The sequence below is a fragment of the Hordeum vulgare genome, chromosome 2H (assembly GCF_904849725.1).
Source record: "Hordeum vulgare subsp. vulgare chromosome 2H, MorexV3_pseudomolecules_assembly, whole genome shotgun sequence".
Taxonomy (NCBI): domain Eukaryota; kingdom Viridiplantae; phylum Streptophyta; class Magnoliopsida; order Poales; family Poaceae; genus Hordeum; species Hordeum vulgare.
In genome coordinates, this window is record NC_058519.1 from 513,578,720 (window position 1) to 513,597,623 (window position 18,904).

The window sequence follows — 18,904 nt, forward strand, 5'->3', positions numbered from 1 at the left end:
TTTTGTCACATATAAGTCACATTATATTGGTAAAATAAATGATCAAACTTATTATTAGGCATAAAAATATGAAGTGATCTTGTATACTAGTACGAAGGGAGTAACCTTTTCTTGGGTTTGAAAAATGGTAACCTTTTCCTTAATTATGAAGAAGTTAAGCCATATGCCACAAAACAATGATAGAAAACAACAATTGTCGAGATATTACTGTACTCAAATGATTGGCCTCTGTGGCTACCCATAAGCAAGCTTCCTCCATCTTGGCGACGATGATCATAGTGGTGGCGGCAGGGTTGTGACAAACCCTTGCATTCTGTTCTTTCCGAACTCCCAAGAGAAGGATTATCAAGGAGGCAATTTTTGGTTTTTTATCTCTTAAGAACAAGGCCGGTCGACCATTTACTCACTATGGCCATAGCCACCCAAGTGCTAGCCATAATATCGCCTAATCCAAGCCAAGCATTGACCTCATTCCACACCCTAATCGGATAACAACATTGGAAGAGTATGTGCACCGACGACTCTTGGACTTGGTTGCAAATGGGCCAACTTCTACAGTGGAGCCTATAGGCCATCCAAACCTATTTATGAATGATCAACCAAACAAAAAAGTTACACTTAAGGGGCCCCACACCTTCCAAATGGTCTTGAGTGAGGGCATGGATAGTGAGTCCCTCAAACTGCACCTTATAGGTCAAAGACATCGAGTACATTTCATTTTTCATGAACTTCGAAATAATCAAGGGTTATGCCGACCATCATCTCCCACAAGGGTGTGGCAAACTCACGTATGTGCTCCAAGGGAATTTTGCACCGTGCTCCCCTTCTATAGGGTAATAGGGAGAGAGCGAAAAATCTTCAGGGATGTCCTTCAGCCTCACTCCCTCCAGCCATGGCGAATCCCAAAATTCTGCCTTATTGCCATCACCAACAGTAACTTTAGTCTGCCTACCCCAATTGAAGGCTTGGAGATGCTTTAGTCTGCCTACCCCAATCGAAGGCTTGGAGATGATTGCACACATTTAGCAACCCTGCCGTGGCATGATTTTAACCGTCTCGAAGGATGTAAAATGAGATCAGATAGCTTTGCAGGTCAGCAGTACTCAGCAGCACAGAAAAGACTACACAGCAGCGGCTCGCCTAGATACTTAAAAGGTCATAGAGCCATGCTTGTTTTACATTTCTGTATCCGGAGAGGCGATCCTTCTCGACTGCTTACACTTACTGCGGCCGAGCACCTAAAACAGCTGTTTAAATTACACATTTGCGCTAAATCTACACTTGTGTGCAAGAAGATAGGTTCCAGGCCTCATCACGGGTGGCTCAGTGGCTCGACGGCGGTTCTGAAGAGAAGAATGTACGCCTTGTCGACAGAGAAATACAGGAAACCTCCTAGGGAGTGAGTGACGTAGGAGCCAAAGCTTGTGCCGACGATGCAGTGCCAAGCAGGCCCGTATGTCGTGTCGAATTCCTGTAAGCAAACCAAAGCAATGTCCAGCCATCAAATGTCAATACAAGTCCTAGAATGTGAGAATGAAGCATTAGTGGTGATATTTTGACGCATAATCTTCGAAGAAGAAAAACAGCAAGCAGCTAAGAGGGAAGAAGGAAACTGCACATATCTACTGTACTTGTCAACTTGACAAGTAGAAATAAGTGGAAACCAAAGGCAACAGAGCATGCCAACGAAGTAAAATAATTATGATGTTAGTTTGCTATAGATAATACTGCCGCTGTAAAGAAATATAAGACGTTTTGGATCACTACTTTAGTGTTCTAAACCATCTCATATTTGTTTACAGAGGGAGCACAATATTACAGACACCCTGGATTATTTTATTATTTATTTATTTTAGAAAAGGAGGAAGTTTAGAAAAGGAGGAAGACCCCCGGGCCTCTGCATCTGGACGATGCATACAGCCATTTTATTAATTATTCACAAAGACCTTATAAAGTACAGTAATACAATAAGTCTGAAGCCACCATCTTGGCAACATCTGTCGCTACTTCTATACAATTGATGAAGAAGTACCGATAGTCCGAGCCTAACATCAAACAGACCTTGCACCTAAGCCTAACATCTAAAACCGGAGGCCCCAGCCAGGGCATATACTTGGTCTGGGCACACACCAGTCCGACACACTTCCAGAGGCCGTCGCCGTCGTCTTCCATCTATCCATCCTCATAGCAGATACTGAAGCCACGACCTTGCCAGGTCTGCCATCGACACCACCATGACGCTAGACAGCGCCATCCTCCTGCGCGAGTCCATCTACACACATCAAATGCCGAGGCTCTACTGCGCCCCGTCGTCGATGCGTAAGATGAAACACCGCTCCACCAAAGATGTTGTCCGCTGGTCCCTCGAGCCCATGCACACCTCCAAGACTCATGCCCCTAGGAGGAAACGACGCAAGAGCGCCGCCGTCATCCGATCTATCGATATAAGGTTTCCCTCGGAGGTAACATAGGCCCTGTTTGGAACCACTCAGATTATATAATCCAGTTTTTATAATCTATTCCGTCTCCAAACAGGACAAATTATGGTGTAGATTATAAACCTAGATGGACAGATTATTAAAAACTCATAATCTACTCTACCCCAGCTAAAATCAGATTATGGATTGCTAATGACCCATTACCCTTGTAAAGTTGGAGTTAATTACATTCATACCACCGCCACCCTCCTCTTTTTTTTTAAAAACAAAGGACAAACAAGTCATTATGCAATGTAAAACCTGGATTACAGTTTATATAATCTGACCTCCAAACATGTCCACCTAGATTATTTTTATAAACCAGATTATATAATCTATCTTCATAATCCAGATTATCATAATCTATTGTGGTTCCAAACAGGGCCATATAGAGGTTTGGAACTTCTCCATGGCGATGTCTTCAAGAAGAGAACGGCACAGAAGAGCGCCGCCATCGCCGGCCTTGGCATCTAGCTGAGTGCAAGGTTTTCACCCAAATATGTTCGGAGAACCTCCATCAATTCTTGTGTACGGATCGCCGCCGTCTCCACCGGGGAGTGGAAGTAGGCTCCAGGCCGCCGCCGCCTGACCAGCTAGCAGGCGCGCGTGCGAGCAACAGGACCGCCCACAAGCCCCAGCCGCGCCATCGAAGAACCCTACACCAGACCCCGCCGCCGGCCCAGGAGAGGCCGATGCCACGTACGCCCAACGGTCACCGCCGCTAGCCCATGCCGTCGCGCAGCCGCGCCCCACGACCGCGCCTTGCCGCCACTAGAAGAAAGCGTCCTGCACCGCCATCCTCGGGCAGGAGGAGTAGAAGGCCCCGTAGCCGCCTAGGCGAGCGGGCTTTGCCCGGCAACCTGCGCCGGCGGCGGCGAGGAGTGGTGGAGGACGGAGGACGGAGGAGGGGCGGTAGATCTGATCTCCCCCCGGCCGCCTGCGGGGACGGCGCGAGGAGAGGAGATCTGGGTTTCGGGGGAAGGAGGCTCGATTATGTACAGAACCAACATGAAAGTTTCTCTGCCATACTGAAAGCATGATTTTTTTAGGGAAATACTGAAAATACTTGGCAATCATTTATTGCAGTCTGTGAGTACTTTTTTTTTAGGGGACAGTCTGTAAGTAGCTTGCTATATCAGTGTTCCCATTTTCATCATGCATACAGAGAAGGGGAAGGAAATGATGGCTCAAAGGCTGTAATACTCCCTCCGTCCCAAAATAAGTTCGCAAATTTAGTACTAAGTTAGTACAAATTTAATACTAAAGCAGCATCACTTAATTTGGGACGGAGCGAGTACAACAGTAGGTGTTCAGAGTGGGGAGATAATGCATGAAGCTTGTTTGTGCTTGCAGTGACATCTCCTCACACAAAGTTTTAAATCGGCCAGTCAAAGGCAAAACAGAGTGAATGGCCTCGCTTACCAAGTTATTATTCCTAAGTAAGTACTCCCTTCGTCCCATAATATAAGAGCGTTTTTGACACTAATGTAGTGTCAAAAAGGCTCTTATATTATGGGACAGAGGTAGTAATTTACATACCAGATATTGCAAATAAGGACATCAACAAATAAGGACATCAACAAACGACAATTAGTAACTAACCGAAATGAACACAAAATCAGTAGTTCCCAACACTCATAAGCTCATATCCAGGTCTCAAATTTCAGGATCAATGCTCCGACTTAAAAGAAAAATGTTAGTTCTCAGTTGAACTTACAGGAGCCATTATTAACAGCTGAGATCAAGCATTGGTCAACCATGAGGAACTGCTCGCTCACACTCAGGTGACCTCAGCTGTTTGATGACCTTGGAACTACATAATGATTGAAGTAATAAAGGCTCCAGTGGAGCCATGTCAGCAAGCCACTGGCCAACCAAATAGCATACCTTATTCTACCAAGAATCCTCATCCTGCTATTGACCATGTCACTTCTAGTTCTCAACAGCTATTACCAACGATTCTATCAACAACCAGCACGCACCGAGAGCAGATTTACAAAACCAACTAGTCAAGTTAGCTCCACAAAATTGCAACCGCCGTGCAGCGCAGAGTCAAACAGCTCTGCATCAGCGGCCCATTCAGTTCCTACAGCATGCTAAGAGATAGCATACACGTTCTACTCATAACATGGTTCCAACTCGCAACCAGTAAACTACATCTGGCAGCAGAATAAAACTATCCTCCTCGGATGCCCTCTGAGCATTCGATATCTCACAAATCGATATATTTTTTTCAGCAATCTAAGTGTCATGGTGGACCACCTCCCATAAATGAACACATCGAACAATCTGACCTGGCAAGAATACCACTCTGCCTCCCATTTCATCTTCTCCGTCAAACTACGCTCAGCATGACAGCTCGCGCGCTCTCAGATGCACAGCAACCCAAAGCGCACAGCCATTCTAGCTAGTAAGAACATAATGCCAGGATCAAGCTCTCGCTAGATCTTACTCCCAGCCATTTAAATGCAACTACGTTTTACAATCCACCTTCATTCCGTGGTCATTTGCAGCAATTAATGACTCCACGAGAACTGCTGATCTATCTATATCTGATAAAAGGACCACAAATTCGAAAGGGAAGGGCGGTAGTACCTTCTTGAGCGCGAGCGCGAGGCGCTTGCTCTCGAGGCGGGGCGTGGAGAGGACGACCTCGCGGGCGATCCAGATCGCGCGCCGCTGCAGCGGCAGTGGCATGTCCGCCGCGCGCACCCGCACCGCCACCTTCCTCCCCTCCCCGCTCGCGGCGCCCCCTTTGACCTTGGCCTCCCTGTTGTCCTTGGCCTCCGCCTTGACGGCCTTGCCCTCCCCGCCGCTGGGCTCCGCCGCCGGCTTCCGCTCCACCTTGAGCTCTGGCTCCGGCTCGGGCTCGGGCTGGGGCGGGTCGTGGAGCCTGGTGCGGCGGACGAGCGAGCTGAGGTAGCGGCTGCGGCGCTCGAGCTCCTCCTGGGCCGGGTCCATCTTGCCTCGTATGTTCCTTCCGGCGAGATGGGTGTTGACCAGGGGTGGTCGCGGCGCGGACGGCTGGGTGGTCAGCAGCGGCGGTGGCAGGGGGGCATGGTGTGGTGTTTGCGGTTTTGTCTCGGGGTCGGGACGGGGGAGGTGGGGGTGGCCGGTTGGGGTTTCTTGGGGTTTGCCTTGCTTGGAAGGGGTGGTGACTGGTGAGTGCGATTGTTGCCGCTCCTGGAATTCGTGGGAGCAACTTTAGACGAAGCCTTTTGTTTTGTTTTCGTTTCCAGGTATTCCGTGTACACCTTTTTTTTGTTCACTTGTTTGTGTGAATAAATATAGGAAAGGCTTACGCTTAGTTCATGCTAACTAGGGTTGCGATCTGATCCAGGGTGAGTTCACATTAGCCAGCAGCTTATCTGGTCCAGATTTCAGGGAAGAGAAAGATAGGCTTCCGTTGTTGTGTGTGTGTATGCACGTGGTCCCTCAGGGCAGGGGAGACTCGATTGCCGTGGGTTTGACCAACTGTCGGGGTCGGCAACCCCACACTCGGTGGCTGAACGTTCTCCCACCGGCCCCGCCGCCAAGACACACCTCTACCAACTCGGAGGTCGAGGGATGGCACGATGGCCGCGCTCGCCAGAACGGCAGTGCACTACTCTAGATTGTTCGGGAGTACCAAGCTTGTTCGGACGCAGAGTAGCCAAGAACTGAAGCACAGCTCAGGAGGTTCTTGTGTCCCGACAACGACCCACGCAGTCAGTCAGGTCAGAAATTCAGCTTAGTCGCAACACCGAATCAAAATCAGATGAACAAAATACAAGCTAGACAAATCGCTGAAGGATGAGGATGGCAAACATCTAAAGACTGAAGAGGAAACCCATCGATATCCAATAGGAGGACGCAGAGCAATGTACATTAATTCTGATAGATGCACCTTACCAACAACGGCACATACAGAACAGCACACATACTATTGCAACAGTCGCTACCAATCAAGTGGAGTTACACAAACCGCCTTGAAGTTTATAAAACACGGGATAAACACGTCAACCTAGGGATGGACGACGAGCTACCATCAGTGTCCGTGCCTATGAATATCTCCCAACAAGAATCAACAGTCATGAAATGGCCAAAAAGATGCTAATTCCTAGTGACCACAATCCTAGAGCGTAACTCCAAAAATGTACTGGCCTGTTTCAACCGTGCGTTTTTTTCCTAGAACACAGCCTACAATATCATCTAAGGTCAACAAACCACTAAAACATGAAAGCAACTACGCATTTTGAAACGGTCCAATTTCACACATGAAGTCAACTGGTTCTATTGCTCGGTTTGCGATCAACAGAAAGAAAATGGACTAAAATCACTGGCTGCTGGCTGCATACAACACAGGATTAACGCATTAGCTAGGGATGATGCGCATCAGCCTACAACAGTACTACCTCCTTTCCAGATTATAAGGCTTGCACGTATTCCTAGATTTATAATTTGATCAAGTTAAAATGAGTTGTATAGTCTAAAAATTATACCATTAGAAAGTAGACGGTTTGAAGTTTCTAATGACATATTTTTTGTGATATATAACTTGTATTACGATGGCCTATTTGTCAACCTAGGGATACGTGCAAGCCTTATAAACCGGAAAGGAGGTAGTACTATATTAGCGCATTAGACTAGGGGTGGTGAGCATCAGCCTACAACAGTAATATCACACTATCAGTGCATATGAAGAACTCCAACAAGAATTAACAGTCATGAAATGGGCATAAGCAATAAAATCCATCCTACCAGCTTAACTCCCAAGAACATACCAGGCCTGTTTCAACCGCTCTAAACACTTCAACCGTTTTTTATAACTCGCATCAGCATGCATATAGGAAGGGGGCAGATGGTTTACAACATCAATTTAGAAACACGAAAGTAACTACTCATCATTTTGAAACAGTTCAAGTTAAAAAATTGGAAATCAGTCTCTTCATGTTTCATTTGTACTTGCTTGGTTGCTCAGTTTGCAATCAACAAGAAAATAAACTAGACCACTGGATGCCAGTTTCCTTGGTCCAGAATACTCTTCTAATACTAGCTGAACCAAATAGCAATTATGCCAAATTAAACAGGAAGTAACATCCCTCAAAGAAGTCTGAAACAAGCATGGGATAAAGAATTCCTGTAAATCAAGAGATGCACTATATGTGACAAAAACATGCCTTAAAGCACTATTCTTAGGATATACTCCCTTTGTCCCATAATATAAGATGGTTTTGCAAGCAGTTTTAGAGCTAAACGATCTTATATCATGGGATGGACGGGGTATTTTAGAGCTAAACTCAAAAAATGCACTAGAATTTGTTAGACAAGGTATAAAGCATACTATTCAGCTAAACTGAAACATCACAGCATAAACCTATCGGCCACTTGCATTCAAATCCATAACTGCATCTTGTAACACTAGTGAAGTAAATACCAAGTTAAATGGAACATTACTTCGCATGAGAGCCCAAAAGCTTATAAACAGGTCACGTGCAGTCAAACAAGGAAATTATAACCAAAAGGTAACCATACTGTTGAGCTAAATCAAACATCAAAGCATCAACTATCATTCCCTAGGACATTATACCCAGAATTGATTCTTTTCACCATAGAAGCAAACCCCGAGTTAAAGGACAAGACCTAAACAATACTATTCAGCGAAATCAAAACAATCACAGTACAAACCGATCACCCACTCGCATATCAAATTAATAATTTGCTCAAGCAAAACCAAAGTTAAATGGATCATTACTTTGCACGAGCTCAAAAGCTTCTAAAAAATTCCACAAGCTCCCGAAGAAGGAAACTATCACCAATAGGGCTAATATTCAATCATGTGTTAACCATGCTATTCAGCAAAAAACATCAGAGCAACAACCTATCATTTACTGGCATATCATATCCAGAATTAACCCTTGTAACACTATAGAAGCAAAGGCAAGTTAAAAGGATGCATTACTCCCAAGAAGCTTAAGCTAGTAAACAACATGTCATTAACTGGTACTCCCTCCGTCCCAAAATTCTTGTCTTTGATTTGTCTAGATATGAATGTATCTAGTCATGTGTTAGTATTTAGATACATCATTTTTTAGACAAACGTAAGACAAGAATTTTGGGACGGAGGGAGTATATCATTATCTAGAATTGACCCTTGTAACACTATAGAAGCAAAGGCAAGTTAAAAGGATACATTACTTCCAAGAAATTAAAGCTAGTAAACAACCTATCATTCACTGGCATATCATATCATATCATACCTAGCAAACAACCAGTACATGAGTTACAGAGCAACCTATCATTCACTATAGTAACACTACAGCATCAACCTATCATTCACTAACATATCATACCTAGAATTGACTCTTGTAACACTACAGAAGCAAACACCAAGTTAAAAGGATGTATTACTTCCAAGGAACTAAAGCTACTAAACAGCAGTACATGAATTGCAGAACAACAAAATTGCGAGCAAAAGGCCTAATATTCGACCAGCCATAGCACTGTCAATTCTAAAGCCTCAATATTTTTGAAGTGGAGCCTAAGAAACCACAGGGCAATACAGAATACACAAAATCCAGTGCTTCCTAAAACAAAGATAGCATCCATGAAATAGCAAGAAAAGTGCAACCAGGCAACATCAATAAGTAGTTGTGGCTAATGCAAGCAACCCCTGCAGCGTTAGAAAACAATGATATCAAACAAGCAAACATCATAAGCATAACTAGCATGCAAATTCAACACCACGTCACCACCAGAAAGCTTAATCTGGCAAATCATAAATGAGATATCCAGACCCAGACCTTATTTGGATCAAAGACTGCCAGATTTTGTCCCAGGAGAATCAAACTTAACAAGACCTACAGCAACAGATAGCATTGTCTCTCCAAACCACAGTTTAGTCCTTCATGACGCAAGATGATGTTTGGGCAAGTAAAACGGGAGTGGTAAATCACCGGCCGCCCATTCCAGCAGCGTTGAGGCCGAGCAGCATGTTGCCGTTGTCACCAGAGGGGATGTAGGCAATGTTGGGTGAGCGGGCCAGCTCAGCGGCGATCTCCTTGGCAGCCTCGATCCTCCTGAGCTCGATCAGGCCTGTCCCAGCGATGGCTGTGGCCTCAGAAATGAGCCGTGCAGACTCACTTTCTCCCTCAGCACGCACAATGGCAGCGCGCCTCTCCTGCTCGGCCTTGGCGACGAGGAACTTGGAGCGCTCAGCCTCCTGCTGTGCGACCTGCTTCTTCTCGACGGCCTGGGAGAAATCGGCGCCGTAGGAGAGGTGGGTGATGGCGACGTCGTCGAGTATGATGTTGAACTCGCGGGCCCTTTTGATGAGGGAGTCGCGGACGAGCGCCGAGACGTGGGGGCGGTCGGTGAGGAGCTGGTCGGCGTTGAACTGGGCGACGACGGCCTTGAGCACCTCGTTCCCGATGGAGGGGAGCACCTTGTCGTCGTACTCGAGGCCGAGGGAGGTGAAGATGGTGGGCAGGTTGACGACGTCAGGGCGGGAGAGGAGGCGGAGGGTGAGGTTTACCATCTGCAGATCCTTGGTGCCGGAGTTGGAGGAGAAGTTGTGCGGGCGGGTGCGGATGTCGAAGATGTAGGGCTTCTGGAGCCACGGCACGATGAAGTGGGTGCCCTCGCCGACGGTGTCCGGCAGCACCCCGCGGAACCGGTCGAAGACGACGGCGCGCTCGCCGCCGTCCACGGTGTAGAGCGACGCGGAGAGGAGGGAGGCCGCGGCGCCGAGGCCCGCCGCCGCCTTGGCGATGTTGGTGAGGAACGAGACCGCCGCGGGACCGCCGGCCATGGTGGCCTTTCCGGGGGAGATTTGGGGACGGGCGGCGGCGCGGGAGTAAAACCCTAGCGAGGATTTGGTCTCGGTGCGGGCTTGGGGAGGGGAATGGGGGGCTGGATCTGACCACCTGTGGGTTTTGTTTGGGTTTATTTCTTGGGAGAGAAGAAGCTAGACGGTGGGGTCTGTGTGAATGACAGGTGGTGGCCCGCTGTCAACCTTCGGACTGGGAGAGAAGAAAGAAACTCGTGCTTGTACCCGAATGGCCCATTTGGGCCACTAGCCGGTGTGGCAAGAAACTTTACTTGGAAAAGAAGAAGAATCACCTCAAAAAAAAAAAGGAAAAGAAGAAGAAAGGAGGCAGCAGATTCTTTTTTCAAGGAAAAAAGTCCATTTTAGACCATGAATTCGTAGAGGTCAGACGGAATGAACCCTTAAGTAGAAATCCCGGTCGATCGTATCCTGAACTATGTAATCCCGGTCTAAATTGAACCCTAGCAAATTTCAAGCGGGATTTATCTGATTGATCAGCCCGCTTTAGTTTTTTTCGTTTAAAAATAAAAGCTTTATCTCATGGATCAAACTTGCGTCCCGGCTGCTAGGGTACCTGCCGCCTCTCGTTGTCCATGCGCGCCAGCTATTGTCGTGGTTCTAGACCCATTAGGGTTGCGCTCTACTCATTCCGAATCTTTGCCGGCTGGTGTGGTGCTGAGGCATCAAGTCCGCCCATAAGATCATGGATCACGGTAAGTATTATGCTATTTATGTTTTGATTACCTAATCAAGCACATATTTTATGGCTACATCGCTATACACAAGTTAGTAATCAGCAGCTAGTAGACACTTGCGTATATAGTAAACAGATTAGTTTTATGATTTCTCTGTTATTAATTTACTATGCATTACATCGTTTCTGTTATTAGGAAATAAATAGCTGCAAATGTCACATGTGTGGGGTTTTCTCTTCTTCAAATGATGTGTGATGGTCATAGAAGTAAATTTAGCATAATATAAATGTATTCTTTTGTGTTTTCAAAAAAATTATGCAATATTGTTGGAAATATGCCCTAGAGGCAATGATAAAATAGTTATTATTATATCTCTTGTTTCAAGATAATCGTTTATTATCCATGCTATAATTGTATTGAATGAAAGCATAGATACATGTGTGGATATATAGACAAAAATAATGTCCCTAGTAAGCCTCTAGTTGACTAGCCAGTTGATCAAGGATGGTTAAGGTTTTCTCACCATATGCAAAGTGTTGTCACTTGATAACTAGATCTCATCATTAGGAGAATGATGTGATGGACAAGACCCAAACTATGAACGTAGCATGTGATTGTGTCAATTTGTTGCTATTGTTTTCTGCGTGTCAAGTATTCACTCCTATGACCATGAGATCATGTAACTCACTGACACCGGAGGAATACCTTGTGTGTATCAAACGTCACAATGTTACTAGGTGAATATAAAGGTGCTCTACAGGTATCTCCAAAGGTGTCCGTTGAGTTAGCATGGATCAAGACTGGGATTTGTCACTCTGTGTGACGGAGAGGTATCTCGGGACCCACTCGGTAATACAACATCACATATAAGCCTTGCAAGCAATGTCACTCAAGTGTAAGTTACGGGATCTTGTATTATGGAACGAGTAAAGAGACTTGCCGGTAACGAGATTGAAATAGGTATAGAGATACCGACGATCAAATCTCGGGCAAGTAACATACTGTCACGCCCAAGATGCGACCCTATCCTCAATTTGGCACGAGGGCCTCGTCAGGGATAGAAGCGCATCTCGTCGTGTCGCAAGAATGGATATCGTTACAAGTACATGTACTGAAAAGATGAGATATATAAAGAGTTGGCTTACACTCACCACAAGCTACATCAGAGTCACACCAGTACATTACACAATCATCAAGAGTAAGAGCAGGGTCCGACTACGGACGAAAACAAACGACAAAAGAAGAACGACATCCATCCTTGCTATCCCAGGCTGCCGGCCTGGAACCCATCCTAGAACGATGAAGAAGAAGAAGAAGAGGCAACTCCAAATGAACAATCAACGCGCTCGCGTCAAGTAACCTTTACCTGTACCTGCAACTGGTGTTGTAGTAATCTGTGAGCCACAGGGGACTCAGCAATCTCATTTCCAAAGGTATCAAGACTAGCAAAGCTTAATGGGTGAGGTATGGTTAAGTGGTGAGGTTGCAGCAGCGGCTAAACACATGTATGGTGGCTAACTTACGAATACAAGAAATAAGAGGGGGAAGATCTACGCATAGCGGACGTGACTACTGATGATCAAATGAATGATCCTGAACACATACCTACGTCAGACATAACCCCACCGTGTCCTCGATCGGAGAAGGAACTCACGAAAGAGACAGTCACGGTTACGCACACGGTTGGCATATTTTAATTGATTAACTTCACGTTATCTAGAACCAGTGTTAAACAAAGTTTCCAGTTGCCACATAACCGCGGACACGGCTTTCCGAAAGATTTAACCCCGCAGGGGTGCTCCAACTAGTCCATCACAAATTACCACAAGCCGCATAGAAATCCTCAATCACGAAGCTCGCGATCTCGTCAGATTCCCTAGTGGAAAACCTCAACTCTGAGATTACCCAAAGCATCACCGGAATCCCAATGCACAAGATATCTCGTCAAAGGTAAAACTAATCCAGCAAGGCCGCCCGACGTGTCGACGATCCCGATAGGAGTCGCGTACCTCGTTCTCAGGACACGACGGATGAGCGATGGTTACCACGCCAAACGCCGAGTTGCCCCGGGTAGCGTTAATAAGCTGCTCTGTTTTGGACCAACACTCATGAGGAGCACTGGCCCGGGGGTTGATTAATTATCCTCGGGGTCCGGAAAGTCCATATGCAATTTTATTAGGTGATTAGGCAAATGTAGTACCAATGTTGGGCCTTGCCAGACCAGCTTTAATCTAAAACGAATTATCAAGGGGGTCCCCATAACGACCCCGATCATGTTAGGAGCGCTCATTTATGGAACATAACACCGGTAACCGGTAACTAAAAGGGGCAAAGGTGGAACAAAACACCAGGCTAGAAAGTCCGAGCCTTCCACCTTTTACCAAGTATATAGGTCCATTAAATTAAATAGCATTAATATGGTGATATAACAAGGAACCCATGCTATCACATGGAAGCATCTGCACCTGCAACTAGCAACGCTAACAACAGGGTTAAGCAAGCAGTAACATAGCCAATCAGTGGTTTGCTAGGTCAAACAGGTTGAAGGTAATCATGGCATTGTTGAGAGGCTGAAATTTAATAGGTGGTAGGCAACGAGACGTAAACGATAGAAGCGATAAAACTAGCATGGCGATGATAGTAATGGTATCTGGGGAAATGATCATCTTGCCTGAGATCCCGCTTGGAAGAAGAATGCCTCCGTGAAGCAGACGAACCGACGTAGTCGAACGGGTCCTCACATTCCGGCACGCGTGCGGAACTCTATCGAGACGGGCAAACCGGAAACAAGCATCAACCCACGATATTCACCACACGATGCACAACACATATGATGCATGAGCCACTGAATACATGCAGGTCACGGCAAGACAAAACACACAATCAAACACTACACATTAAGTGAAGTTCAATATGCAACGAGTTGCATATTGACGAAAGTTCACGTTAATTATTTAGTTCACTCCCGGTTATCTACACGCAATATTAATGTGGTTAAACATGCAAGAGGTGAAGCGGAAATTAAACTACCTATCTAGGCATTTCAAGTGAGGTCGGAAATGACATATAGCACCTCCGAAACGACCTCACACGTTAATTTACAATTCTGTCCAGATCTGAATTAACACCTTTAATTGGTTGTTAAACAGCAAAACAAATAGGTTCACGTGACTCTACGCGTCAAGGCAAGCAACCTACACGTAAAGAACATCTCCAACGGAGCTACGGTTCAAAAGATACAAGCACCGCAAGATATGATGGCATGAATGCAAAATGTGTGCAACGGCGGCTACGAGCACTTCAAAACATACAAACAGCAAGAGTAAATGAAACTACACGAGATTCTAAACAAGTCTCGTGTAGGACACGATCTAAACGGAGCTACGGTTCGAAAACGACGAGCAAAACAAGAAAACTCTACAATCTGCCAAAATCAGCCACATAGCATTTTCTACGCCTCACAACTTCGGCTACCCAACTCCGATAAGCTCAAGCAAGGCATGTCACGGAAGAGGGCAATAAGCACTACTACAAACAACTAACAACAACTAGCATGGCATCATGGATCACTAGGAAAAGAAGACACAAAATGGCATCTCACACACTATTTCAGACTTAGTGAAAATAACACCTCCTGAAAGTGCAGTTTTCAGCCTGAAGCAATATTGACAGCAGCAAAACCTATAGCTACAGGACTCCAAATGGCATGAAACTTAACAGCATGCTAGAGAAACATAAGGGGTACAACTAACCCCATTGGGCCAACCTCAAAAGAGCTACAGATCACAAGCTACAAGCACGACAAGACAGCAACAAAATAATAGCAGAATCCAGACTTAGAAATATTTCAGCTCCTCTGAAACAGCACAAAACAAGCAACTTGAGGGCAGTCAAACAACACTTAAATATGCATTTCTATTGCAACTAAAAATACCAGAGGCTAAACAAAACATCCGAGATCAACTCTCTAGTTGACAACTAATTCGAACGGGGCTCGGAATAAAACCTACGGATTAAACAAAAGGGCTTCACGACAAAATATCTCGCGAACTAACTTCCTCAAAAGCCAAAACTATTTGCACCGAAAAATCCATGGGATTTTTCTACCCCGGAAACATATATAATATGTGGGGTTTGCAACACGAAATAACGCTACACAATAATGCGAGATAATACCTCTAAACGGGAAAATAAACTACCGGCAAAACCCTACACGGAAAAATACGAGTGACCGCGCTAAAATACGTAGAGATATGGTACCAAAAACATGGACATTTACTCTACGGGATACGGGCAGTCCGGACACGCACGAGAATTAACTGCGGAACGGATCCTAGTTAAACAGCACGTAAAACGAGGCATTAGGCACTCTAAACAGCGTTAAACAAATATGCTAGTTTCAAAAACATATTCTACGCGCGAAACTACCACAAAAACATATACTACATGCCTCGTTCTGACTTACGGGTAAAAAGATACGGATGTTTGAAAAAAACGTCTATTTCCCTGAAATAGATTTAAATTCTAAAACCTGAAAAAAAAGGTTATTGGGCCGAATTCGAATTAGAGCCGGTTCGGTCATGAGAGCAATTTAGAAGCAGTCGCCTAGGGCGGGGAATGGCTCACCTTGGGGGGCTCTCGGGCCGCTGGTGGAGCTGGGCCGGGCGCCTGCGTGGGGGAGCAAGCCGGGCGAGGCCTACTAGGCCGGGGCGACCGGCTGCGGTGGCCACCTGGGCCGGGAGGTGAGGCGGTGGCCGTCCCGGCTGGGCCAGATCGGGCCCACGCGGGAGGAGGAGGCGCTCCCGTTGCTCTGCTCCCGAGCGGGACGAGCGAGCGGCGGCGCTGGGCGGTTGCTGCGGCGGCCGGCGAGGGGGGGGCAACACGGGGCGCAGCGAGGCGGGGCTTGCCGGAGGGGAGGCCGAGGAACGGCGGCGCTGCGGGATCCGGGCCGAGGCCGGCCTGGAGGCAAGGTGCGGCCGGCGACGAGGCTCGATCTGGCGCGGCGGCGTGCTTCGCGGGGGCAGGCGGCAGCGCTTCGGGGAGCCGGGGCGGCGCGGGGAGAACTCCGGCGGGTGGGCGGCGGCGCTAGCTCCGGCGAGCTGCCGGCGGCGGAGAGGCGAGGCCTGCTGCGGCTAGCGGGCACGGGCAGGGCGCCATGGGAGGGGGTTCGGGCCTCGGGCGGCGGCTGCGGGCGATCCGGAGCACGGGAGGCGGCGGCTGCGGGCCTGGCGGGCCAGCCGTGGGCTCGCGGGCCCGGCGGCGCGAGGAGGAGGGAGACAGGGAGCAGGTGGGGTGGCTAGGGTTCGGGACGGCGCGGATCCCGAGGTGGCTAGGGTTAGCCATATTAGGCAGGTTAGGGCGTCTATTTATAGGATGGGGCTAGGTTAGGGGGGTATTTGGGGGTTTTTCGACCCTCCGGTCGCGTTCGTGCGGTCCGATCGGAGAGGCGGGTTAGGGTTAGGCGTGTAGAGTGACGTTGGCTAAGATCAGAGGGAAGTGGTGCGGCGCGGCATCGACTTTTAAAACACCGACAGACGTTCGACGAATAACCGAAGACGGTGCCGCTACGGGCGACCGTTCGGGTACCAGACAGTCTCCGATCGCGACGAAATTCGACGGGCGGCCTAGCTATATCTAATCGCGACCGCGTGCCAAGTTTCACCTCGATCAGGGAAAGTTTTAAACGCACTTTAAAAACAGGGTTTCGACGGTGTTGCGGGCGCGTGCGGGTGCGGTCGGGCTCAGAACGAACAAAGACGAACGCGAAGAGAAGCGGCAACTAATAACGAATGCAAGATTTGAAAACGGGCGGCAACGGAGATGCCGATGCAATGCAGATGATGCGCGTGATGCGATGATGACACGACAATTAAAATAAGCCACACGACGAAAATGGAAAGAGAGGGGAAGCTTCTAGAACGTCGGCATCGGGCTGTCACACATACCGAAGGACAAAGGGAATGTTATACGGGATTATATGATTCCTTGGCACAGAGGTTCAACCGATAAGATCTTCGTAGAATATGTAGGATCCAATATGGACATCCAGGTCCCGCTATTGGATATTGACCGAGGAGTGTCTCGGGTCATGTCTGCATAGTTCTCAAACCCGCAGGGTCTGCACACTTAAGGTTCGGTGACGTTTTAGTATAGTTGAGTTTATAGGTGTTGGTGACCGAAGGTTGTTCGGTGTCCCGGATGAGATCACGGAAGTCACGAGGGTGTCCGGAATGGTCCAGAAACAAAGATTGATATATAGGATGGTTTCATTTGGTCACGGGAAAGATTTCGGGCATTACCGGCACTGTAGCGGGAGTGACGAATGTGTTCCAAGTATTCACCGGGAGGGGCCCACCCACCCGAGAGTGAGCCCAATAGTCCTAGGGTGGCGCACCAGCCCTTAGTGGGCTGGTGAGGCCAACCGAGGTGGGCTATGGCGTCACGGAAAGAAAAAAAAAAGAAAAAAAAAGAGGGAGGTGGGAAGGAAGGAGTGGACTCCTCCTCCTCCAAACCTAGTTGGAGTGGGAGTCCATCTCCTCCTTCGGCCGGCGCCCTAGGGGCTCTCTTAAGCCCCAAGGCTAGCCCATCCCCTCCTCCTATATATACTAGAGGTTTTATGGTTTTCGAGACACAACTTTGCCACATGCAACTCGAACCTATACCTCGTAGTTCTTCCTCTAGATTGGATTTCTGCGGAGCTCTGGCGGATCCCTGCAAGAATAGATCATCACCATCACCGTGTTGGGGAACGTCGCATGGGAAACAAAAAATTTCCTATGCGCACGAAGACCTATCATGGTGATGTCCATCTACGAGAGGGGATGTGTGATCCACGTACCCTTGTAGACCGTAGAGCAGAAGCGTTAGTGAACGCGGTTGATGTAGTGGAACGTCCTCACGTCCCTCGATCCGCCCCGCGAACCGTCCCGCGATCAGTCCCACGATCTAGTGCCGAACGGACGGCACCTCCGCGTTCCGCACACGTACAGCTCGACGATGATCTCGGCCTTCTTGATCCAGCAAGAGAGACGGAGAGGTAGAAGAGTTCTCCGGCAGTGTGACGGCGATCCGGAGGTTGGTGATGATCTTGTCTCAGCAGGGCTCCGCCCGAGCTCCGCAGAAACACGATCTAGAGGAAAAACCGTGGAGGTATGTGGTCGGGCTGCCGTGGAAAAGTCGTCTCAAATCAGCCCTAAAACCTCCGTATATATAAGTGGGAGAGGGGGAGCCTTGCCTTGGGTCTCAAGGAGCCCCAAGGGGGTCGGCCGAGCCAAGGGGGAAGGTCTCCCCCCCCCAAACCGAGTCCTACTTGGTTTGGTGGGTGGAGTCCTTCTTTCCTTTCCCACCTCCTCCTTTTTTTTCTCTCTTTGATTTTCTTCCTATGGTGCATAGGGCCTTCTTGGGTTGTCCCACCAGCCCACTAAGGGTTGGTGTGCCACCCCCAAGGCCTATGGGCTTCCCCGGGGTGGGTTGCCCCCCCCGGTGAACTCCCGGAACCCATTCGTCATTCCCGGTACATTCCCGGTAACTCCGAAAACCTTCCGGTAATCAAATGAGGTCATCCTATATATCAATATTTGTTTCCGGACCATTCCGGAAACCCTCGTGATGTCCGTGATCTCATCCGGGACTCCGAACAACATTCGGTAACCAACCATATAACTCAAATACGCATAAAACAACGTCGAACCTTAAGTGTGCAGACCCTGCGGGTTCGAGAACTATGTAGACATGACCCGAGAGACTCCTCGGTCAATATGCAATAGCGGGACCTGGATGCCCATAATGGATCCTACATATTCTACGAAGATCTTATCGTTTGAACCTCAGCGCCAAGGATTCATATAATCTCGTATGTCATTCCCTTTGTCCTTCGGTATGTTACTTGCCCGAGATTCGATCGTCAGTATCCGCATACCTATTTC

General features: G+C 47.8%; 2 protein-coding genes across 2 annotated transcripts; both read right to left on the minus strand.

The window, feature by feature from the left end:
- Positions 1–1,062: 1,062 nt before the first annotated feature.
- Positions 1,063–5,615, minus strand: LOC123426926. Its single transcript, XM_045110847.1, has 2 exons — positions 5,073–5,615; positions 1,063–1,471 (listed from the first exon to the last, which is right to left on the minus strand). The coding sequence occupies exons 1-2, from the start codon at positions 5,436–5,438 to the stop codon at positions 1,313–1,315; spliced, it is 525 nt and encodes a 174-aa protein (XP_044966782.1). The 5' UTR covers positions 5,439–5,615; the 3' UTR covers positions 1,063–1,312.
- A 3,538-nt stretch (positions 5,616–9,153) lies between these two features.
- Positions 9,154–10,404, minus strand: LOC123426927 (prohibitin-3, mitochondrial-like). The gene has a single exon (XM_045110848.1). The coding sequence runs from the start codon at positions 10,264–10,266 to the stop codon at positions 9,409–9,411; it is 858 nt and encodes a 285-aa protein (XP_044966783.1). The 5' UTR covers positions 10,267–10,404; the 3' UTR covers positions 9,154–9,408.
- Between the last annotated feature and the right edge of the window lie 8,500 nt (positions 10,405–18,904).